This window comes from Camelina sativa, chromosome 12 (assembly GCF_030686135.1).
Source record: "Camelina sativa cultivar CO46 ecotype springtype chromosome 12, ASM3068613v1".
In the NCBI taxonomy this organism is placed as follows: Eukaryota; Viridiplantae; Streptophyta; class Magnoliopsida; order Brassicales; family Brassicaceae; genus Camelina; species Camelina sativa.
Genome location: NC_141891.1, coordinates 22,449,895 through 22,474,872, shown reverse-complemented (window position 1 = coordinate 22,474,872; position 24,978 = coordinate 22,449,895). Strand labels below are relative to the sequence as shown.

The 24,978-nt window shown below is 37.4% G+C and overlaps 5 protein-coding genes and 2 pseudogenes across 5 annotated transcripts; 4 read left to right on the top strand and 3 right to left on the bottom strand.

The window, feature by feature from the left end:
- Positions 1–1,047: 1,047 nt before the first annotated feature.
- Positions 1,048–3,492, bottom strand: LOC104733770 (Homeodomain-like superfamily protein). Its single transcript, XM_087477084.1, is given in 8 exon segments — positions 1,048–1,164; positions 1,631–1,719; positions 1,821–1,881; positions 2,284–2,519; positions 2,522–2,955; positions 2,957–3,298; positions 3,300–3,433; positions 3,436–3,492. Coding segments are annotated over 8 exon segments (1,470 nt in total).
- A 532-nt stretch (positions 3,493–4,024) lies between these two features.
- On the bottom strand, positions 4,025–5,450 carry LOC104733769 (uncharacterized; annotated as a pseudogene).
- Positions 5,451–6,200: 750 nt separating this feature from the next.
- LOC104732473 (RNA recognition motif (RRM)-containing protein) lies at positions 6,201–11,446 on the top strand. Its single transcript, XM_019234066.2, is given in 6 exon segments — positions 6,201–6,412; positions 6,510–6,803; positions 9,240–9,715; positions 9,717–9,867; positions 9,869–10,437; positions 10,631–11,446. Coding segments are annotated over 6 exon segments (2,289 nt in total). The 5' UTR covers positions 6,201–6,409; the 3' UTR covers positions 11,427–11,446.
- A 473-nt stretch (positions 11,447–11,919) lies between these two features.
- Positions 11,920–14,969, bottom strand: LOC104732475 (Endomembrane protein 70 protein family). The gene is made up of 2 exons (XM_010452025.3): positions 14,555–14,969; positions 11,920–14,120 (listed from the first exon to the last, which is right to left on the bottom strand). The coding sequence occupies exon 2, from the start codon at positions 14,109–14,111 to the stop codon at positions 12,153–12,155; it is 1,959 nt and encodes a 652-aa protein (XP_010450327.2). The 5' UTR covers positions 14,112–14,120; positions 14,555–14,969; the 3' UTR covers positions 11,920–12,152.
- A 726-nt stretch (positions 14,970–15,695) lies between these two features.
- LOC147930906 (uncharacterized) lies at positions 15,696–16,757 on the top strand (annotated as a pseudogene).
- Positions 16,758–22,341: 5,584 nt separating this feature from the next.
- On the top strand, positions 22,342–24,587 carry LOC109124958 (uncharacterized). Its single transcript, XM_019233636.2, has 2 exons — positions 22,342–22,732; positions 22,841–24,587. The coding sequence occupies exon 2, from the start codon at positions 23,763–23,765 to the stop codon at positions 24,585–24,587; it is 825 nt and encodes a 274-aa protein (XP_019089181.2). The 5' UTR covers positions 22,342–22,732; positions 22,841–23,762.
- Positions 22,465–23,562, top strand: LOC104733768 (uncharacterized). Its single transcript, XM_087477083.1, has 3 exons — positions 22,465–22,513; positions 22,622–22,939; positions 23,111–23,562. The coding sequence occupies exons 1-3, from the start codon at positions 22,465–22,467 to the stop codon at positions 23,560–23,562; spliced, it is 819 nt and encodes a 272-aa protein (XP_087333209.1).
- Positions 24,588–24,978: the final 391 nt, after the last annotated feature.

Genomic DNA, 24,978 nt, shown 5'->3' with positions numbered 1-24,978 from the left:
GCTCAAGTTTCCAATACCCGTTTGACTCTTCTAATCTGTCATGACAAATAAAATTTCTCTTCCCACAACTACTTCAATCTTCCTTGTTATTTGCTTCTCATCTATTAGCCAACTACACTTTGCATAAAACCAATCTGTTTCTCTCTTTGACATTGTAACAAACACCTTGTGTGCGCTCAGCAAAACCAGAAAAAAATTGTAGCCAAAAACCCATCCTTATGAAATCCAAGACAATCTGGTTACATTTTAGCTTCATGAGTTCAATCCTATAATCTAAACTAGCCAGCAAAACCACCAAGTAAACGACAAACCAGCATGATTCCAGACCTAGAATCTATAACCAGCCACCATGACACATGTTATGTCTCCAAAGGGAATATGAAACATTACCGTGATGTTCAAAACCCAAAACTGTTCTCTTCTTCTCAGTTCGTGACCTTGATATATCTCTAACAGTCAACAAAGCAGAACCTGGTCTAGGGAGGTGGCGATGAAGCTGACTTTGGAACTTGCAGATCTTGTGTGGGTTCGGTTTTAATTTCGCCGATAAGAAACTTGGTGATAGACTTCTTTTAAAGAGCGGAAGCTGTGGACTTGTGAAGGTAAAACCCATAAACCGTTTGGCTCTGATACCATGAAAGCAATCTCAAAACAAGAAGATTTGTGCTCTTTAAAGAGATTATTGAAAGAAAATGTAAAGCTGAAAATGCAATAGCTCATTAGAGCTTTATTTAAATGTAAAGAACAAAGAGAGAAGAAGCTTTAGGTTGTCTTCAAGAACAAAGAGATTGTAGATTTATATTTCATAAATGGTAAGAAGGAGAGTTGTCTTAATACAACTCCTAACATTGATATTTATACTACTTGCTTGGAACCCTAGAACACATGGGCTAAAAGATATTATAATGGGCTTGTTGGCACTACAAGGCCTTGTGTTTTGAGACACTCTAATATACAATTCAGAAACTATGAAAAAGATTGAACAAAAAACTGCAACACCCTATCCACTACTCTTCTAAGCTCCTAATGCTTCCAAAATTCCAAAACTCATTGAGAACTAACTTCGGACACATAGTAATTTGGTTGTCTTTCATTTGCGAGTCTTACCCAATTCCCTGTGTCACAAGGTATTTTGTTCATCATCTTCCACTTGTCCTTAAGAAACTAAGTTTGTATAAAAGGTTTCTTGCTTTATTCATTCACGGGCAAAGCCCTTATATACACACATATGAGTAAACCCTAAGTACTTTACATATATTGCACTAAGACATCTATATAATTTGGAAATAACACATAATATCCCTCAATACCCCCCTCTCTCAAGTTGGAGTAAGAAAGTCACAAATACCCAACTTGCCGTTGAATCCGTCAAACGCTTTCCATCCAAGAGCCTTAGTAAGTATATCAGCCATTTGTTCACACGTAGAAACATATTGCGGAGCAATCACCCCGCGAACAATCTCGTCACGTATCAATGACAATCAGTCTCAATATGTTTTGTCCGTTCATGGAAAACCGGATTCTGACTAATATATATCGCAGACTGATTATCACAATGCAACGGAATCGGAGATGTGCAATCAACACCAAGTGCAGTAAGTAACTCACGCAACCAAAGTAGTTCACAAACCGTTTCAGCCATTGCCCGATATTCGGCTTCAGCCGAGGAGCGAGAGACAACCTCTTGTTTTCGTGTCCGCCAAGAAACAGGAGAACCTCCTAGCAGAATAAACAGGATCAACGGGTAAGAGGACAACTAGCATAATCGGAGTAGCACCAGGTGGAGAGACGCAAATCAGTATTAGCACTCAAAAATATACCTTGACCAAAATTATTCTTGAGATAGCGAACCACACGTAAGGCTGCTTCCCAATGAGCTTCCTTTGGAGCATGCATAAAATGGGAAAGGAGATGAATAACATAGGAAAGATCTGGTCGAGTGACACTAAGATAAATAAGCCGCCCAACCAGCCCGCGATAGCGAAACGGATCCGGAAGACACTCACCACCAGCCGATGCCAAGTGATGATCTTGTTCAAGGGGATGAGAAACAGGCTTAGCACCCAGTAAACCCGAATCAGAAATAATGTCAAGAGTATACTTGTGTTGGCACAAATACATACCCGTAGAATTGCGATCTACTTCAATCAAAACAGTCGTCATCGTGAGTTTGCAAAATGGGGGAGCTGGTTGATGACATGGGTTGTGACGTAGACGGAGATGTAACAATAGATGGAAACTCAGATTCCATAAAAATGACATCCCGAGAGACAGAGATCACACCAGTATCGAGAGTATAGACCTTCCAACCCTTTTTCCCGAAAGGATAACCAAGAAATCATCTCCATCTCTCTCCACTTCTCGTTCCCGCTTTCTCTTCCGATTCTTGAAAATTTCCTTTGCAAGATCTTCAGTTTCAATAGTTTTCAGAAGCAGGTTCTTTTCAATATATCTTTTATACCGATATCTCCGCTCCCCTAATCCAGAACCGTATGACACCCTTTTATCGGTCCTAGGACTTTCTGCTCAAATCTTTCAGTAGATGACACTTTCTTTTGCTGGTTAATCTCATGGAAATATCCTTGCCCACTTCTTCCGTCACTGAAATCAGAATCTCGCGCTTGTTTTCCTTCATCATTAATAGAGACGTCCTGCTCATTAGTTCCTGAAACTGTTCTGTTTTGCTGATTTTTCTCACTGTATCTCCTCTTCTCTCTTGTTTTGACAACCACAACAAAACTGTGAGCTTGTGCTGTGTTATGGTTTATATTGTTGCATCTTGTCTGTGGTTTTCTTTCCCTACCTACGTCAAAATTGCTTCCTTCATGGTCCTCACCCATATTAAAAACGAAAGCAACATAAGTTTCATGATTCTTCTCATTAAATCTTCCTAGCTGCTTTCTTCCCTTACCCAAACCATTATCAACAGCCTTAAAAATTTTCCGAGAATGAGTCAGCCGCAACTTCATTCAACTTCTGATTCTTTTTATTTTTCAATCCATCACCTTCCCATATATTCTCACTATGATCTCCACTTGCTAATGTTCTACCTTCTGAGACATTAACCTCCACAACATTCTCCACATATTCAGTTTCAATATCCATCATCAGCCTCAAACCAACTCCTCCTAAAGTCTCTCTACATCTCTTTATAGACTTGCCACTCACCATGAGGTTTTTCTGTAGCTCAACACACTTGGAAACCACTCTCTTATACCAACAATAAGGACAATAAATGTTGCCGAATTCATCGGAATCAGGTTCATCAAATGCACAGCTTTGGTGAATAGCTATGGGCCTCTCCGTAACACACCAACACCCAATCGTCTTTCCCATCACGCACGAAACAAGTCTTAGACTTTACCATATCATCAGTACCACCTACCTTAGTTTGCCCTAAATCTTGACTCTTTCCTCCATTCATGTGAGTTTTATAGGGTTTCTTTGATCAACGTCGTCCTGTATCAAAATTGACCAAAAAGGATGAGACATTTTGATGATTTGTCTCAAGTGGGTAGCAAAATCAAAAGCCTTTTCCAAAGAGAATTTAAAGAAACGCACTACCGCATTGGAGGAGCCTGTAGATAAAATTTGAACCCTTCTCTTATTGACTGACAGTAGTCATATTGGTTTAGAGGGGTATTGAAGTTGACATTTTAAAGGATTTTAAAGTATTCTTAAAATCTTTTGTTATACAATTGAGGATTTTAAAAAATCTCATGAAATCCTATGTTATTCAACTAAGATTTATATAAAATCCTTTAAAATAATTCAGAATCTCTTGTTATTCAATCAATAGTTTATAAAACCAACTTTAAATCTCTTGTTATTCAAAATATCACAAGTTTTTTTAGAATGCTACTTTGAATGATTCTAGAAGACTTTTTTTTTTTTTTCTTTTTAGTTGAAAAATACTCCACTCACTGATGGTTCAAGCAATTCTCCACTCTTTATGGACAACAAGTCATCGCATATAACAGAGAGAGACTGACGTTTTGAGCTTTTACAATGGCATAGCTGCCATTAGAGCTTCTTTCACTTTGTTCCGATTGCTTCCTCTTCGTCTTCTTCATTCCCTTCTATTCTTATATCTGGCAGAGTTTGTGGACCAGTGAGTGCATCCATCTCTTCTTGAGAAATTGACGTTTCTGAAGTACTATCTGCTTCCTCCGTCAGCTCTGTAGAGAAAACGTTTGAACTTTCCTTTTCAGCTGATTCATCATCACCCTCACCCTCAGACCTTGAATTCTCCTTCACCTCGGTCATGTTTGAGCCTGATATGTTTTCAATCAGCAAGGACTCTGAAGTTGAGTTCTTGGACTCATCTTGAATGGAATCTTTGTTGGTAATGTTTGCAGGAACAGTGATATTGGGATCAGATTCATTACGGATTTGCTCAAGTTCCAACACAGGCTGTGGTTCAGAGAATCCTGCAGGCGGTGCACTTTTCTCTTGACTTCGATCTCGCATGATTTTTGTTTCGTTCTGCAAAAAACCTGTAGCTTCAAGAATTGCTTCTGTCGAATTGGCATTAATCACCTTGTGATTCAGTTACCGTGCTTTTTGCTTCAGAACTGGATGGTTCACTGTCACTATCTTTCACTTCTATGGTTGTTTTGTTCACAACATCTGCTTCTCCTAACTTTAACTCAGGTTGTTTCTGGATCTCAACCTCAATTGTTGTGCTATTGGGATTGTTCTCCTGAGCTGTTTCATTAAAACATTCTTTCAGTTTCTCAGTGTTCAGTATCCGAGACTCATGGGACACAACACTGGAAGCATCATCAGCCTTGTAATGCTCCTCGCGTGCCTTATCAATTGTCATATCAATTTCATCAGCATGAGTAGTCAGTCTCTTTCTCATCGCTTTCACTCGTTCCACTCTCTTTCTCTTCCTCAAGTGTTTCATCATCCTTATCAGTATCTCCACCGGTTTTACTTTGATCTTGTTCATCAATCTCATCTTCCTCGTGTTTGTTTACTTCCTCATCTTCCTCAGCTACTTCCTCTCCTTGCTTATTATTCTTATCTTCTTCATCCTCCTCAACTACGTCCTCTTCTTCTTCTTCTTTATCCTCCTCTACTTTACTCTTCTTCTCTTCTCCTCCATGGCTAATCTCTTCTTCATCCTCATCCTCTTCCACATGTTTCTCCTTCTTGTTATGATAACCGGGAAGAAGATCTTTCCTCCCAAGCTTCACCACTCCATCTTCAAGCTCTGACAACAACACAGTCGATTTGTCGCCATCTTTCTCATAAAACTCCTTCTTCTTATCATGAGAATACTTCACTTGATAGATTAACCAAATGCAAACTCCAAGCAGAACACAAATCTGCAAAACATGCTTCCCTTTAATACCTCTGCAACACAAGAAACGCTTTTAATTTTGCTCTAGAGAGGATTTTTGAGCTATGAGAGGATAACGTTATTATCATAGTAACAGTTTCATAACTAGTAAAGCCAGAGTTTGAATGTCTTATAACAATGGTCAAAACAGACACACCTCAATTATTAGTAGTAATAAATAAAGATGGTAGAAACGATCATATATAAATTAACCAAGAAAAAACAAAACTAGTCTCACATGATAGATAACAGACATTGACTTTTATACCGCTTATGATGAAAAAGAGTATAATAACTCAAAACACCATAATCAAGCTCTCAAGTTTATGAGTTTTGATCTATGAAACCATTATTACAAATAGCTTAATAGGTGTAGCTCTGTCTTTTGGCCTCAGCTCCTGAAGTATATCATAACAGCAACGGCATGTATACTCTGTTTTTGTTTTTGTTCTCATCTAGATAGACAGTTCTTCATAAATAAGCGATTAATAAAAATCTATAGCAAAATATTTTAAAATCACACAAAGTTTCCTAATAAAATTTCATAGAATCTTATAGAATCACATTTCATTCTCTACAATAAAAATAAAAATAAATCTAAAACACAATCAAATCTCCTAAACATCTCCTAATTCTTTCAAAATTCTAAAATATTAAAATCTTACAAAATCCTAAAAAAAAAAACCCCTCTTAGATGTAAATATAATTTTAACCAAAACCGTAATCTAATATGGTTTTGTGTTTTGGATTTAGATAAATAAAAGCTATTGGTTTTCTCGTTTCGGTTAATCCAATATTGTATTCAATGGGTTTAAACAGTACAAGAACAATATTTAGGCTGATTTTGATAAGAAGTCGATAATTTAGGTGCTTTTGTGAAAAGCAAAAACAAAACCGTTCCAAGAGCACACACGAGAGAAATTACAAAAAATTGAAATTTGGGAATTTTTTTGAAGAGCCGTAAAGTAGAAAATAGTTGTAGTGAGCAGTGAAAGTGAAGAAGAAGAAGAAGATGGTGTTTTGAAATCCCCAGATTAGTCAGTCACACAAATCAGATCTGAAATGGTCTACACCATCTCCTCTCTCATTCATTGTTTCTCCCGCTGGTTCAAGTTGTGGTGTGCTGATCTTGTTTTGGTGTGGCGGTGTATGTATTTTACAGTCAGGCGACGGTGGAGGAGGCAGGGAGAGGATGATGATGAAGGAAGACGGCAGAGGAGGAAAGAATCCGCCATCGCGGCATCTCTGGGTTGGAAACCTTCCTCATGGGATACTGGAACGTGACTTAGCCGACCGGTTCTTAAGGTTTGGAGAATTGGGAAGCTTAGCGTTTCAGCCTGGACGGAGCTACGCCTTCGTTAAGTTTAAGCACGACGAGGATGCATTCGCTGCCATTGGGTCTCTTCAAGGCTTCCCACTCGCTGGAAACCCACTTAGGATCGAGTTTGCTAAGGCGGTTAGTGTTGACACTCCTTATTATTTTTCCAATGCTTGCTTCTCTTGCTTAGTTGCTTCTTTCGTATATATGTACTCTTGTTTCTTCATTTCATCTTGACGTAATTTTGGGTGTTCACATGTTTAGTTTCGAGTCCTTAGGGTTGATTAGAGATGACATGATTTACTTAGGTATCCCAATAACCCAACTGTAAGGGTTTATAGACTGAGCCAATACTTATTAGAATGCTTGATTAGTGTTTCCGTCTCCAATAGATGTCCAGTAATGCGGCTTACCAACAAGCAATTTGAATGTGTTTAAGAAGAATTTTAAAGAATTTACTCAAACAGTAAGGATGTTAGTTTTGATGTGCTTTAACAAGTCTCTTACCTCGTATTAGACTGCTCTGAAATCCCTTTTCACTTGATAATACTTCATCCTTGCATTAGCAATGAGCAAAACAAACGAAGCTTTTTCTCTCATTGGTGTCTCGTCTTCATAGATTTCATCACACTTTGCTATATAAACCAGGGAAAGAATTTTTTTTTATATATACATTAAGTTTTGCTTTCACATTGAATGCGCAAGTTTCTGTAGGTTACATTGATAATTATGTTTCTATACATGGAAACTTAGAATTGTTCTCTGTTAAACCGTATTTGGGCCATCTTTTTCATCAAATATGCCTCCACATCAATAAGTATCCGGGAGTAAACAGCACAAGCATTTTCTCATTCACAACACAAGCATTTACCTGTATCATTCACAACACAAGCATTTACCTGTATTATTCTTTTTTTTTTTTTTTTTTTATAACTCAGGAGTGATCCTAATGGTTTCCTAGGCCCAAATACTAATCTCCTGGGGCCAGGGGAAACCATGTTAAATTTCGAACCCCCGTGGCCAATGCTACTCGAACCCAGGTGGCGGGACTTTTCTCCCTTACCACTGGACCAAGGCGACTTGGTTCCTGTATTATTCACAACACAAGGATTCAGCCATTATGTTGTGAAGCATTCAGAATGTTATTGACAAATAATATGAACTTGGTAGTCCATCCCAAATTAAAGTTATTTGTTCGTTTGGTGAGAAATATGCTCTTAGCTCAGTTTAGGTCAAGATTCGTCCATGAACATCAAAATGTGTTGAGAGAAAGTCGATCAATCTTCAACCAGATCTTACAACAAAGATAACTACAGAAATTTGTCATTAAGCTTTCTGGCTCTTAGAGTTGTTTCCCAAACAACTTTGGATGATTCCAAATATCAGTTCCACATTCATTACAAGTTTATAGAATTATGTTGCTATTAGTGTACACGATGTGAATTTTATTGCATTATTGCATGACTTCAGTTGCTTATCAATACTGCAGATGAATGACATGATCATCTATATAAATGTATCCGAGTAACTTTTTCTACCTTCCGTTACGTTATTATGAACTTAAAAGTTACAGAGGATAGAACTATTATTCAGGTAGCAGTTGGTGACGTTTTACAGTTTTCTCCTTAAGAATGCCAGTAATCCACCATGGATTCAAGGCCCTGATTAAAGTTCACTCTCATGTTCACCATGTTTCGTAATATGCCTATGTTTAGACACATGCTTTTAAAATGGATGCCTATTTATAGACATTTGATTAACTGATTAAAAGCAGTGTTTGCTTCATACATGGCAATTCCATCCTTGTAACTGGCCAATAAATTTGATCATCGTTGCCTTTGAAATTATTATACAAGAACTGACATGGCCAAATGTCTTAAGCTTCCTGTTTGTTTGTGATGATGTTTAAATTGTACCATGATTGCAGTCCGATCACGTCTTCAATTCTCCATGGCTAGTGATGATGTTTAAAATTGAGCTGCTAGATATGGTTAGCGCTGGCATAATTGTCTGATACCTCATATGTTGTTACATGTATATGTAACTTACACATTGCAGGGATATTCTTAAGCTCACAATTATTTACCATAGGCAGCTCTTCTACCCATAGAGAGATCTCTTGCTGAAAATTAGATACTCGAGAATTTCGTAATACTTTTTCAGCAGTTAACAGTTTAAAGACTTGCTTTCTTCTTTAGCTTAAAGTGTATGGTAATTTCAGGAGACCATCAAACAACAGTCTTATTTCAGGTTTTACCTTTGATCTTACATATCTTTCCATATTGCTCGTAGCAAAGGGTATTCTTCTTCAATGGGAAAAAGCTGTGTATCATGTCGACTTTTCCTGGAGCATAATTGGTCGTTATAGAGAATAATAGTTTATGTATGCTAGCTATTTCTCTCAGTTACCTCTTTAAATGACTCAATATTGAGTTGGCACTGATGCTGATGATTTTCTTTTTCTTAGCTAATATGGTTATTCTAAAATTGATTAAAAACCTTTTTTATTCTTGACCATGCAGTGAAGTAGGCTGTTGGTTAATAATTCTATCTTTGTGATACTGTTTATTGCAGGAAAAGTCATCAACTGGATCATGCACAGAAGATTTATTTCATCATGATGAACAGCGGTCTGCAGGAAGTGGGTCATCTTTTGTTCAAAATGACTCCAGAACGCATTATGATAGCCCAGACGCCCCAGACACATATAGCAAATCAAAAATGGGTGATAGAAATGCAGAACCCAGTGAAGTACTATATATAGAGTTTCCGGCTTCGTTGAAAGTAGATGATGCGCTCTTGAGGAAGGTCTTTTCTTCGTTTGGAGAAATAACAAAGGTCACGGTATTCCCTGGTCGCAGTTATGCATTTGTTCAGTTCTGGAATCTGATGGCAGCATGTGAGGCGAAAGAAACTTTTCAGGGGAAGTTATTTGGCAATCCTCGAGTGCATATTTGTTTTGCAAAGAGTGAACCTTCCTCATCTAACAGTGGAAGGCGTCCGTCCAGTAGATCACTCTCTCCGGCTTACAGATCTGTTGATCGACTGGGATCTTCAGGATAGAAATTATGGAAGCATCAGCAGAATTACCAATGGGAGGGAACCACAATACATATCGGATAAGGATTTGGAAGATTCTGAAGATTACATGTATAACAAGAAAGGAGTCTCAAGGACTGATGAAGGTCCTGCATATGGAAGGTTTGAGGGATACACATAGATTTCCGCAGGATATGCATGAATATCATGGTAGTCCTAGGGAATTGGGTTTGGCATTCTGTGATGATCTTCACAGATTCCCGTCAAGGAGTTCAGTGTATGAAGAGCCATGGGATTTACATGAAGATGACTACTACTACCAAGAATCCAAGAGACAGAAGACAAGATTCGTGCAGCTTAAGAGGCTGCTCTCAGGGCAGCAGCTTTATGGTATATAGCAAGAAAGACGCCCTTTTTCCAGTTCATCTGCTGATTTTTCCCCAAAAGATGCATTCGAGCGGAATTATGAGGCTGGACAGTTAAGATACAAGCAAACGGTTGAGCAGCCGGTAAATCTAGCTATCAGGAACGGGGACAAGAGTCGCTTACGAGAAGCACATGACCAGTTAATGGGAGTTTACTCTCTGCCATCAATTGTCCCTGAATTGAATCGACCATCACTAAAGGACTGGAACTGGGAAGGGACTATTGCAAAAGGAGGCAATCCCATATGTCGTGTTAAATGCTTTCCTGTGGTCAAAGTGATGGACATGATGCTATAAGTAGCTCTTACGTCTTTATTTTTTTTTTATGTATTTCTTGTTTCAGTTGGCCCTCTATATTGGCATAAGTTCTTATCTTTTTGTGCCTTGGTTCAAGGCTTCTGATGAAATTTGTTTATTTAATTAATGTTCTTTTTGTATGTTGGTGTTAGACGTCTGATGCAATTCTTCTTTTTTTTTTTTTTGTTATGGTTATAATTGCAGGCCTGAGTTTCTAGATTGCACAGCAAGAACTGGTTTAGACATGCTGGCCAAGCATTACTACCAATCATCTAAAGCGTGTGTGGTTTTCTTTGTTCCTGGAAGTGATGCTGATATTGTGTTTTATAATGAATTTATGCATTCTCGGGAGGAGAAGCAACGAGCAGCTGTTTCTAAATTGGATGACACAACAACGTTGTTCCTCGTGCCTCCATCTGATTTCTCCGAGAAAGTACTTAAAGTTCCCGGGAAACTTAGCATCTCTGGAGTTAATTCTACGGTTAGAACATGGTGGATCTAGATCTGGGCTGCTCGAGATGGTCAAAGTGCATCTATGGAACTATACATCGAGAGCAAGCATGATCAGTTGAGTGACCGATATTCTAGATCGGACTGGCCACCACGTGATACCAACACCAGAGGTTCACAGATGCAACCCGTCATAGATCATACTGTTCAAAGACATAGTGGTTTTGATCCTGGGAAGCAGCCATGTGCAGATCTAAGTCGTTATCATGATACGGAAACTCTAGTTCATCCAAGGTTTCAGCCTGAACAGCTTACATGTTTACCTGAAAGATATGCACCAGAAAACCGAGCAAATTTCAGCCATTTGCAACACGTTCAGACACTAAGCGTACCGCAATTGGTATCTCCAAGAGATCAAAATGTACAGGTACAAGGTAGCAACAGCCAGCAAGAAGAAGAAACTGAGGATAATCCACAAAAGCGTCTTTAGGCAACATTATAGCTAGCAGCAGCACTTCTCCAGCAAATTCAACAAGCTAGACCGAGTTAAAGATGGCTTCCTGAAGAGCTATATATATCCATAGATTTCAACTCTATATTAATTGGGATGAGCCCAGCCAGATCTACGATTCACAAGTATGAGATCTTTACATTCTTTCTTGCTAGTTGTATAAAGAAAAGGCGCAGATGCAAGCGTTACAATATGAGATTAACATGCCACAACACAATAGGTATAGGCCAAATCTTTTCCAGATTCAGATGATTGTAAAATGTAGCCTCATATATCGTTTCACCTTTTGCATGAAAAAAAAATACTCCGTTGAATAGTATCATTCATTAACTAAGCAAGCAGACTCCTGTAAATTGAGTATTATCGTCATCTCCAGCTTTAATATTGATCACAGTTGTGCAGCATATCAATCATGACTCTGTTTTGCCACTTGATAACAGATTTGTACACTAATTTCCCATATAAAGCGGACGCATGAAGCTCATCTGTGGAACCAACGAGCACAAGAAAAAACGATCCAAAGGAAACCAAAAAGCAGAAAGGCAAATTTGTTTATTTTCTACTCAAAAGTTCAAAAACAAAAACATAAGAGGCCCGGAGTTGTGAGAAAAAAAAAACATATAAGGAGGATATAGGTCCGAAAAAAAATAAAAACATGTAAAATGTAGTGGACTCTACAAGTCTAGTACTGACAAAAAAATAACAACACCTGAAATTGCTTTAGACAAAGCAGAGATCGATGACTGAGATTTTGTCGTCAAGGTATCAATCGATTTTGACAGAGGAAAAGAGATAGTGGACGAAGTAAAAGGAGGTGAGGAAGCCAATGGTTCCAGTGGCGAGCATGATTGCAATTGCCATGAGCAGAGAGTAACCAATGTAAAGCATGGCGGAGACGGGTCCGCTCAGACTTTGCAGATCAAAGACCAAATAGTTGATGGAGTAAGCAAAAACGTACAATGCGACTGAACCAGACGCATAGAAGGCTTTCCACCACCACCTCCAATCTTCAACGCAGAGGTGCATATAGGTCAAGACCACTGATACTTCTGCACACACAACTACCAAGAGGAGCAGGACTATGAGTAAGAACCCAAATACATAGTAGAATCTCCCTAACCATATGCTGGAGAAGATGAAGAACAGTTCTATGAATAGCGTTCCAAAAGGAAGGGTTCCTGCCCCAAGGACTAGAAGCCATGAGGGGTACTTCCGTTCCGGGATTTCCCTTGGAATCTGGTTGGTTCTCACTGGAAACTGGATTGCTTCTGCTCGTGTGCCTAAGAATCCTCCAAACAGGGTGAGAGGAACTGAGATGCAGAACCACAGAGCCAAGAGCTCAAAGTACAATGAGATTGGGATAGCTCCAGTGCTGTTGCTGCTCCAGAGAAGGAAGTTCAGCACTGTTAGTATAACAAAAGCAATACCCGGGAAGAAGCATGCGATGGACCAGGAAAGCGATCTCCATCCTTCTGAAGTTCCCTTGACGGTTCTCCAGAGACGAACACCAGCGTACCCAGCAGCAATACCCAAGAAAAGATAGAGAATAATCATCCCTGTTAGTAGCATTCCTCTTGAAGCAGGCGACATGAATCCAAGTGCAGCGAAAACAATGGTGACAACAGCCATTCCTGTAATCCGAACCCCGTCTCCCACCATAATGCATAGAAGCTTTGACATTTCTGGTTCTCTGAACACATCTCCGACAACAAGTTTCCATCCAGAGAGCTCCTCATTCATCTGTGCCTGTGCTTCCTTGTCCAATTCCTCGTACTTGGTCAAATCCCTTCTCACTGTCCTCAGGAATATGACAAAAACTATACCGGCGAGAAAGAAGATCACCATAAGCGAGTTCAGAATAGAGAACCAATGAACACGAGCACCTTCCATTTTCAAATAGGCATCCCATCTGGATGGCCATCTTGTCTCACTCTTAACAAATTCGACTTCATAAGTGAAGGTTATTCTTTCATGTTCTTTGATGAGCTGAGCTTTGTCAAGCTCCAGTGGACAGTTAACTGAAGGAACGGAGTCATACATGTGAAGTTTTGTCATCTTCTCAGGATCATATTTAACACTGCAGGGAACAACCTCAAATCCAACAATCTCATAGCCAAGGGCCTTCTTTTTATCAGCTTCAGAGATGACACCCATACCTTCTTCGCCAGTACCAATGACCTCCATGACATTGCCTTCGTATTCATGGACCAAGACCTTAAACTTGAGGTGATTAATGATATAATCATCATTGCTGTTTGGTGGCGAATAGCCAACAGGATATCCAGTCCACTGGATAGTAACCCCATTTTGCTTAGCGAATCTCAAAGCTGGCAAGTTATCCAGAATCATATTCACTTGATACAACTCACGGGTTCTCTGTTTCAAGAGCTTGACCTCATGCTCATTCAGAGGGCTGGTGGTGCATAGGTAGAGAGACTCGTTCGTCCTCATCCGAAACCTGTAAGCAGAATTATCAATCTGATCCCCCATGAGAAGCTCCCCAAGATTCTCAGCACTTTTCTTGATACCCTCGAGTGGTTGGCAGTACGGAAGACTATAGTAGCTGAAAGGAAGCTCAGTTTCAATAGAAGTCAAAGAATTAACTTTGGCAAAGATAGAGTCCCCATCTGAATACGTATGCATATAACTCCCTGGTAGGTAAAACCCATTGCAAAGCTGGGTAACAAACACCAGCAACACGAAAGCTCGGTACACACCAAACATTGTCCCTTCCTGTATCAAAATAAAAACCATCTCTCAAATTAGTAACCCTTTCTACTGTAACAGATTCATCAGGCACATTCTAAAGAAAAGGCAAAACGAATCCATATACCTATAATAGAGAATACAGAAAGAAACATTCTCAAGAAAGAAGAAAGTGAAAATCGAAAAAGAATACAACAGAGCACAATGTTAATATGCATGTAGAAGAAGATCAGATTCGTAGCAACCAGATTCGGGATCAATGTATTCAAAAGGAATCAGATCGGTGGGTTCAGAAGATCAGATCTCAAGGGATCATAAACGTAAAACTAAACCTAATTGACAAATTGGAACAACCGAATACGAAAAAGCTGAAGAATACCAAAATCAAAAACGACGAATACGAGAAAAAACGCAGATGCGAAGAACAGATCTCACACTCAAGAGAGTTATCGGGGGCAAACCTGAGACAGATCCAGGTAAAGGAGATCTATCTACGACGGAATCAGATCTAGAAGATGTACAACGAGAAGAGGGACTTGTGTGTCGAGATCGCTCACGCTGATGATAAAGAGTCTCTCTCTCTCTCTCTCTCTCTCTCTCTCTCTCTCACTGCCTCCTCTACCTTTGATTTGGTTTTGGTTGCTTAATGCGTTCGCAAAGAGGGAGCGAATAACGAAAATCAAGAAATCGTGGGTGGGTTGGGTAATTATCCTCTGCAACGCCTTTATAATGTGTCGGTGCGCAGTGATTCATTCACCTTGCCTAACTTCTTTCATCAGGTCTAGATTTTTAGTAATTGTTTGTATTAGACACGGTGAGTGATCACATTTTTTAAACAAAATAAAGTTTTATTACCTTGTAATTTTTGACATTATTATTATGAAATAGAAGTATGATTAATCCATCACAAGACACATGTTAGGACACTTGTTTTTGTAATATTACACTAACTTCCACTTGTCATTACCAAAACTAAAGAATAGGTGACTCATGTTTTGTTTACTTTACTATAAATAGGCTTAGTGCTTAAGTGTTGTGTAAGAGTGTAAGTGATATAGTTGTTGACTTTAGATCAAAAGGTTTTCCAATCTCTCTACCTCTCTCGTGGGTTCTTCACTCTCTCCCTCTCTTTATTAGTTCTTGTTCTATTTACAAAACATTACAAACACACAAAAGTCTATTCTAGTTATAATTCACAACACGTTATCAGCACGATCAACTCTCGATCCGTTATCTGTTTGAGGTAAGATTTAAGTTTTATTCAAATTGTTTGAATTTAATTATTTTACATGCATGTTACTATATGTATAATCTATAGAGTAAAAATCTATACATACTTCTTGATCTAATGGTAGGCTCTGCCTCCTTGATCATTTAGATCTACATTCTTGATCATTATGGTAGGCTCTGCCTCCTTGATCATATGTTCAGATCTATAGATTTGAATTATATGGAAGGCTATGCCTCCTAAATTGATTGTTTCAATTTATAAATATATTATATAATTTATAATTATGTTTTATAGTTTAAATTTTGCTAAAACAAAATTTTACAAAATTATATCATAAAATTTATATTTAACAAATTGTTTTATTATTTATATAGTAATCATGTCAAACTTGGCAAAGCTTGAATTCGCCGCCCTTGATATCTCTGGAAAAAATTATATGACATGGGCATTAGATGTAAAATTCTATCTGAAAGGGAATGGGCTTCTCAAAACCATCGATCCGTCAGAAACGGGGTTAGAAGAGGAAAAAGCAAGAACCATGATGTTCTTGCATCATCATCTCCACGATGATTTAAAAAATGAATATATCACGAGAGAAAATCCTGCAGATCTTTGGATCGCGCTCAAGGATAGGTTTGATCACCAAAAGTATGTGATCTTACCAAAAGCCAAACATGAATGGCTAAACCTGAGGTTTCAGGATTACAAAAGTGTAAGTGAGTATAATTCCGCTTTGTTCGGAATCACTTCAAGGATGGCTCTCTGCGGAGAAGAAGTTTCCGATTATGATATGATCGAGAAAACATTCCAAACTTTCCATCCTTCAAATGTACTCCTACAGCAACAATATCGAGAAAGAGGGTATACTTGATATTCTGAATTAATGCAAGTTTTGCATGTTGCTGAACAAAATAATGAGCTCGTGATGATAAATCATCAAACCCGTCCAACTGGATCAGCTCCACTTTCAGAAGTGAATGTTGCTACATCCAGCTATAATAATTGGCAAGGACGAGGGCGTGGACGCGGACGCGGTCGAGGCCGTGGTCATGGTCGTGGAGGAGGTCGTGGAGAAGGTCGTGGACGAGGAAGAGGAAGAGGTTTCTCTCCTAATGACTTCAACGCAAGAAAAACCAACAAGCATCTTCAAATTAATAATGTTGGTCGCGTTATAAAGAAACAAGATGAAAGTACTTGTTACAGATGCGGCATGAAAGGACATTGGTACCAGACCTGTCGTATTCCAAAACATTTGGCCGATCTGTATCAAGCATCTCAACAGGCAAAAGAAAGGAATGTTGAGACCAACCTCATCTCTGATGAAGCTGGACCTTCTTACCATGGCCTAAACGATGAACCCCATCTTGATATAGCAGATTTTCTCATTGATAATGAAAACGGAAAATCATGCGAATAAGGCCTATATGCCATGATATGCTTTGTCATAGTTTGATATGTACTTTATGTTTATAAAATGTTTTTTGGATAATAGTTTTATTGTAATATATGATAAGTTTTTTTTGTAAGACTTTATGTTATTTTATTAATGTTTATTTTATAAATATTTTATCTCAGAAAATGTCAAATTTTGAGATTGAGGATGGAGATATGTGTCTAGCAGACAGTGCTACAACGCACTCAATACTTAAAGAGAAAAAATATTTCTCCTCTCTCAAAATAAAAGACTCCGCTAGAAGCGTGAGCACTATATGTGGTAATGCAAAGATTATTATAGGCTCTGGAAAAGCCAGTTTTTCAATGCCAAGGGGAACAAAATTTGAAATTGATGCATTATATTGCCCCAAGTCTCATAGAAATTTAATTAGTTTCAGAGATATCCGAAGAAATGGATATCATATAGAGACTCTGAATAAGAATGGCATTGAATATCTTTGCATAACATCTGAAGAGAAACATATATTGGAAGAATTACCAATGTTATCCTCTAGATTGTATTGCACAAAAATAAATAATTTTGCATCTTATGTTACAATAAACTCTAAGTTTACTAGTACATTTAAGATATGGCATGAAAGACTTGGACATCCTGGTTCAGTCATGATGCGAAAAATTGTGCAAAATTTCAATGGTCATCCATTGAAGAACGAAAAGATTTTTAGATCTAATGAGTTTTCATGTGATGCGTGTTCTCAAGGAAAACTCATAATTCGGCCATCGCCAGCCAAAATTGGGAATGAATCACCATTGTTCTTAGAGAGAATACATGGTGATATATGTGGACCTATCCACCCTTCATGCGGGCCGTTTCGTTATTTTATGGTAATGATTGACGCATCTAGTAGATGGTCAAATGTGTGTCTATTGACAACAAGAAACACGGCCTTCGCAAAGTTCATTGCCCAAATAATCAGGTTGAAAGTTCAATTCCCTGATTATGCTATAAAGAAAGTCAGGCTTGATAACGCCGGTGAATTCACTTCACAAGCTTTCAATGACTATTGTATGTCAATAGGAATCGATGTGGAGCATCCGGTTCCTCATGTTCATACACAAAATGGCATGGCTGAATCTTTGATTAAACGGCTACAACTCATTGCTAGACCGTTAATATTGAGAACAAAACTCCCAATTTCTATATGGGGTCATGCTATATTGCATGCTGCGGCATTGGTCCAAATACGACCAAGCGCATATAATAAATATTCCCCTTTACAATTAGCATCTGGCCAAGAGCCAAACATATCCTATCTCCGTATTTTTGGATGTGCGGTTTATGTGCCTATAGCCCCACCACAAAGAACAAAAATGGGGCCACAACGGAGATTGGGTATATACGTCGGTTATGCATCCCCGAGTATAATTCGATATCTTGAACCGCAAACTGGTGATATGTTTACGGCACGTTTTGCCGATTGCCATTTTAATGAAGATGAATTTCCAGCGTTAGGGGGAGGAATTAAACAAGTACCAAAAGATATTACATGGTATACACCATCTTTGATATACATTGATCCCCCTACAAATCAACGTGAACTGGAAGTTCAGAAAATTGTACATTTACAAGGTTTGGCAAATCAATTACCAGATGCGTTCACAGATACAAAAAGGGTGACAAAGTCATATATCCCTGCTGCAAATGCACCATCAAGAGTTGAAATTCCTAGAGAGGAACTTGATGGAAGCAAAGCTAATGAACCTAAGGTTCAATTGAAAAGGGGGAGGACAATGGGCTCTGAAGATAAAAATCCCCGAAAGAAAAAGAAAATGGGAGATGAAAAGGTTCAGGAAGAACCAAATAAAAGGAAAAGTCCTCAGGATGATACAGAAAAATATGAGGTTTCTATTAACTATGCCCAAAATGGGATGTTATGGTATAGAGATGAAATCGATGATGATGATGGAATATTCTCTTTTTCTGTATCTAAAGAGATCGATCATGAAAAAGATGATCCAGATCCAAGGTCCGTATCAGAATGCCAACATAGGCCTGATTGGGAGAAATGGAAAAAGGCTATGCAACTTGAGTTGCTCTCCCTCAATAAAAGAAATGTCTTTGGACCTCTTGTCACTGCATCTAAAGATGTAAAACCTGTTGGTTGCAAGTGGGTATTTGTGCGAAAAAGAAATGAGAAAGATGAAATCACAAGATATAAAGCCCGACTTGTTGCACAAGGTTTTTCTCAAAGACCCGGAGTTGATTATGAAGAAACATATTCTCCAGTCATGGATGCAATTACATTCAGGTACTTAATGAGTCTAACAGCTTCTAAGAATTTAGAAATGTACCTTATGGATGTAGTGACAGCATATTTATATGGATCATTGGATAATGATATATACATGAAAATCCCAGAAGGATTTAAGATTCCTGAGGCATTAGACTCTAAGTCTAATGAAATTTGTGCGATCAAATTACAGCGATCACTTTACGGATTAAAACAATTCGGGCGCATGTGGTATAATCGCTTAAGCGAATACCTATTGAAGAAAGGGTATGTTAATAATGAAATATGCCCATGCGTCTTCATAAAGAAATCTCCATCAGGATTTGTGATCATTGCTGTATATGTTGATGATCTAAATATAATTGGAACTCAAAAGGAGATTGATGATGCAAGAACTCATATGAAGGAAGAGTTTGAAATGAAAGATCTTGGAAAGACTAAATTTTGTCTTGGGCTCCAAATAGAACATTTCCAAGATGGAATATTTGTGCATCAATCAAATTATACGAAAAATATTTTAAAGCGCTTTAATATGGACAAAGCGACTCCTTTGAGTACTCCAATGGTCAATAGATCTCTGAATGTCGATAGTGATCCATTCAGACCTTGTGAAAACAACGAGAAAATACTTGGTCCCGAAGTACCTTATATGAGTGCTATCGGTGGACTCATGTATCTTGCAAATTGCACTAGACCAGATATTGCATTTGCTACGAATCTACTTGCAAGATACAACTCATCCCCTACCCGCAGGCATTGGAATGGGATAAAACATATTCTCCGTTATCTTCAAGGTACGATTGACTTGGGATTATTCTATCCTAGAAACTCTTTGGTTGGTCTAGTTGGTTTTGCAGATGCAGGATATCTATCAGATCCACATAAGTCCCGATCGCAAACTGGATATGTTTTCACAATTGGAGGAACTGCAATCTCATGGCGCTCACAGAAACAGACTTTGGTCGCCACTTCCTCAAATCATGCAGAAATAATTGCTCTTCATGAAGCATCGAGGGAATGTGTATGGCTCAGATTGACTAACCACATACAAGAATCAAGTGGAATAATCACCAAGAAAGAGCCAACAACTTTATTCGAAGACAATGCTGCTTGTGTCGCCCAAATCAAAGAAGATTATATCAAGAGCGACAGAATAAAGCATATACCTCCAAGATTTTTCTCTTACACTCAAGAACTCGAGCAAAAGAAGGAAGTTGATATCCAACATATCCGCTCCAGTGACAATGCAGCAGACCTATTCACAAAGGCGCTTCCGACTACCACATTCAGAAAGCATATTCACAGTATTGGAATGCGTCATCTACGAGATTTATGAAGAAGGATCATACATATCTTTTCGAGGGGGAGATTACGTTACTATACTCTTTTTCCCTTGTCATGGTTTTTATCCCAATGGGTTTTTCCGTGACAAGGTTTTTAATGAGGTAGTACGTAACTCGTCAATGGTGATGGATAATCAAGGGGGAGTATTATGAAATAGAAGTATGATTAATCCATCACAAGACACATGTTAGGACACTTGTTTTTGTAATATTACACCAACTTCCACTTGTCATTACCAAAACTAAAGAATAGGTGACTCATGTTTTGTTTACTTTACTATAAATAGGCTTAGTGCTTAAGTGTTGTGTAAGAGTGTAAGTGATATAGTTGTTGACTTTGATCAAAAGGTTTTCCAATCTCTCTACCTCTTTCGTGGGTTCTTCACTCTCTCCCTCTCTTTATTAGTTCTTGTTCTATTTACAAAACATTACAAACACACAAAAGTCTATTCTAGTTATAATTCACAACAATTATTAACTTTTTTTTCTTTTTCTCATAAGTGTTTCGCTTTTATTATTGGGCGAATTTCCTGTGTAACCAAAAAAACAAAAATGAACGAAGAATATAGCATACTAACTGAAAAACATCCTGGTGCCGAGGCTACCGTAAAGTGATATTAGAAGGAGATTGCAAGACTCTAGATGATCTACTACATAAAAAAACCAAGAGTATAACTATGGAGAACCTCCTAGTTGATATCCGCAGTTGGGCGGATCTTTTTACTAACATATCCTTCTCGTTGATACGACGAGAATGCAATCAGGTAGCTGATAAACTTACTAGACAAGCTCACTATCAGCAGGAAACTACTCGAACCTTTATTAATCCTCCTTTGTATTTGAGGAGTTGTTTATCTCATGACATTGTACAAAACTTCTAATATCAATAAAGACGTTAAAAAAAAAAAGAACTGAAAAAACATAGTAAATAACCATTTACATGCGTAAAGAGAAACAGCTAAAAGAAAGAGAGGGTGACATGCAAGAGAGAAGAGAGAAAATGTTGTAATTATTTTTTAAATACTTTTTTGTTCTTTTACCCTCTCAGTGTTTATTTCATATTTATTATTTTAAAATGTTGTTTTCAATTTATAATTTCTATAAAAATAAATCTTGTTTTTCCTATTCTATACATTATGATTTGAATTTTTAAAAACAAATACAAACTTAGCAAATCACAATAATCAGGGGCGGACGTACGGCAACCAAGGTGGTGGCAGCTAGCAACAGTAAAAAAAAAAATATATGAGTTTTTATTGGTTTTTTTATAAATATAAATAATTGCCACCACTAAAAACAAAAAAACTGCCCCCATCATCGAATGCAAAATTAACTTTTGTCTCAATGGTCCAACCATCTTTTGTTTAAACCTTTTAGAAGGCCAAAAGCCCACATTATTAATATTTTAAAATAAATAAAAGTCTAATTTGTAAACTAAAACTAATTAGCTTTACAAATTAAAACCCTAAACTAATTTTTTGTCGTCTCTCTTTCACGTCCTAACGTTTTGCAGAGGAAAAAACAGAAAACTGGTAAATTATTTTTTTGCTCCTTTATAACTGTTTATCAACAGTTCGACACTTTTATTGTTTGGTTTATATTATTTCAGAACGATGAAACATTATAAGTGTATTTGAATTACTGTTTTTTATTGGCAGATATATGTTTAATCGATGGTTATGCTTTTTTTTTTTCTTTTGGCAAACACTGATGATTATGCTTTTATGGAATTTTTTTTCATAATTCAATGAATATAAAATTCATCATTTTTGAGAGATAGTTTAATGTATTCTTTAAGTAATTTATTTTACTGAATTCTTGTGATGACTGTCGACTGCTGTGATAAATTATTGTATTTTTTTTCTAATTTTTTAACTAGTGAAATATTTTTGTTTTATAGATAAATTACTAATATGTAAGCCAATATGAAACGATTTTTCAAACCAATTTCTGGTTCAACGTCCAACACCAATGTCGATGATTTGCCATGGGATCCTGCTGAGAGGAAAGAGATAATGAGTTATCATCCGAATGAAAGAGACGAGATAAGACGCAGATATCTTGTTAGAGGTCCATGTCAACCTTATGATCATCCTTTTAAAAAAACAAAGATGAGTAATGCAATGAGGCGATTTAATCCAGCTTGGTTTGAGAAGTATGGTACTTGGCTAGAGTATAGTGTATCAACAGAGAGAGCTTTTTGTTTGTGTTGCTACTTATTTAAAGATGATGTACGAAAGAAAGGTGGGAATGATGCGTTTGTGAAAGAAGGGTTTTGTACTTGGAATAAGCCTGACAGGTTAGACACTCATATGGGTAAATCATCCAACAGTTCTCATTGTTGTGCTGCTGAAAAGTGTGATAACTTGATGAAGCAAGGTCAGTCTATTGTGCATGCCTTGTTTAAGCAAGACAATTTGGTGAAGAAGGAGTATCGCATTCGTTTAAATGCTTCAATTGATGTTTCCAGATATTTGTTGCGACAAGGATTGTCTTTTCGTGGTCACGATGAGTCAGAAGAATCTGCCAATAGAGGAAATTTCTTGCAACTCGTGAAATACACAGGAGAACAAAATGATGCTATAAGTAAGGTTATTTTGAATAATGCTCCAAAAAATAACCAGATGATTTCTCCAAAGATTCAGAAAGAGATCGTGAATTGTTTTGCAGAAGAAGTAGTGAAGTCAATTATTGAAGAAATTGATTATGGTGTGTTTGGTCTGTTAGTTGATGAGTCTGCAGATATATCTCACAAAGAACAAATGGCTGTTGTATTCCGATTTGTTGATAAGAGCGGAGCAGTGAAAGAAAGGTTTATTGGAGTTGTTCATGTAAAAGAAACGTCATCTGCATCTTTGAAGTCTGCTATTGATAATTTGTTTGCTAAATACGGGTTGAGCCTGAAAAGACTGCGAGGGCAAGGCTATGATGGAGCAAGCAACATGAAGGGGGAATTTAATGGCTTGAGAGCATTGGTTGTTAAAGAAAATAATGCTGCTTATTATGTTCATTGCTTTGCTCATCAACTCCAGTTGGTGGTGGTTGCTATCGCTAAAAAACACTTTGAGGTTGGTGATTTTTTTGATATGATTTCTACATTATTGAATGTAGTTGGAGCTTCTTGCAAAAGGCAAGATATGATTCGAGAAAATTATCGAAGAAAAGTGCAGGAAGGAATTAGTAGAGGTGAGATTAACACTGGTACATGATTGAATCAAGAAATTTCGCTTCAAAGACCTGGAAATACTCGATGGGGTTCTCATCAGAAAACATTGGAACGATTAGTTGAGTTGTTTTCTACTATCATTGAGGTTCTTGAGTATATCCAAAATGAAGGCATTGAAGACTCCAAAAACGTCAAGCCTATGGTCTTCTCAAGTACTTTCACACTTTTGATTGTGTGTTCTACATGCAACTAATGCTACTTATTTTGGGATTAACTGAGAATTTGTCAATGGCTTTGCAAAGGAAAGATCAAGATATTTTGAATGCCATGTCATTGGTGGAATCTACTAAGGGAGAATTGCAAAAGCTTAGGGATAATGGATGGGATTCACTTATGAATAAAGTTTCATCTTTTTGCGAGAAACATAATGCTGAAATGCTTGTCATGGAAGACGTCTTTGTTGATCCAAGGAAACCAAGAAGGAAAACCAATATAACCAACTTGCATCATTATAAGGTTAACTGCTTCTACACTATTCTAGACTTACAGCTTCAGGAGTTCAATGATCGTTTTACGGAGGTAAACACTGATCTACTTATATGTATGGCTTCTTTAAGTCCTCTTGATTCATTTTGCGAGTTTGACAAGGAAAAGTTGGTGAAGTTGGTTAAGTTTTATCCAGATGACTTTAGTTCTGGGGAGACTTTGTGTCTTGAGCAGCATCTTGATATCTACATTGACAATGTATGCAGAGATGAAAGATTTAAAAACTTGAAAAGTTTTGGAGATCTTTCTTGTTTAATGGTAAAAACCCAAAAGCATCTTGCACATCCTTTGGTTTACAGGCTTTTGAAGTTGGTCTTAACTTTACCAGTTGCAACAGCAAGTGTTGAGAGATGTTTTTCGGCAATGAAATTGGTGAAGACGACTACACGCAATAGAATTGGAGACCAGTTTCTAAGTGATTGTCTTGTTTGCTATATTGAAAAAGAGTTACTTGATTCTGTCACAAATGAAAAAGTGATAGAAAGGTTTCAGATGTTGAATGAGCGTAGGGTAGTTTTATAAGATATTTGAGAGTTTTCATATGACAATTTTATATGTTATATAAGATATTAATATTTAAATTTTTGTTATATATTTGCCCCCAGCGAATAAATTTTCTAAGTCCGCCACTAACAATAATAATAAAAGAAGTTTTGATTTACACATATAACAAATGAAATAATATAGAACTAAACAAAATAGTAATAAATGTATTATGGTCGTAATGTTATGATGTAAGAAGTGTTAACTGAAACGGACAACGTAAAGATAAAATTTATACCTTACAAGATACATAAAGAACCCAAATAAAGGCAAGTTCAATATATGTTGAAAAAGAAACACGATAACATAAAAAAAGTATGGCTTAAGTAACTCAACAAGCCAAGTTAAACACATCCGGAATAAGAAACAT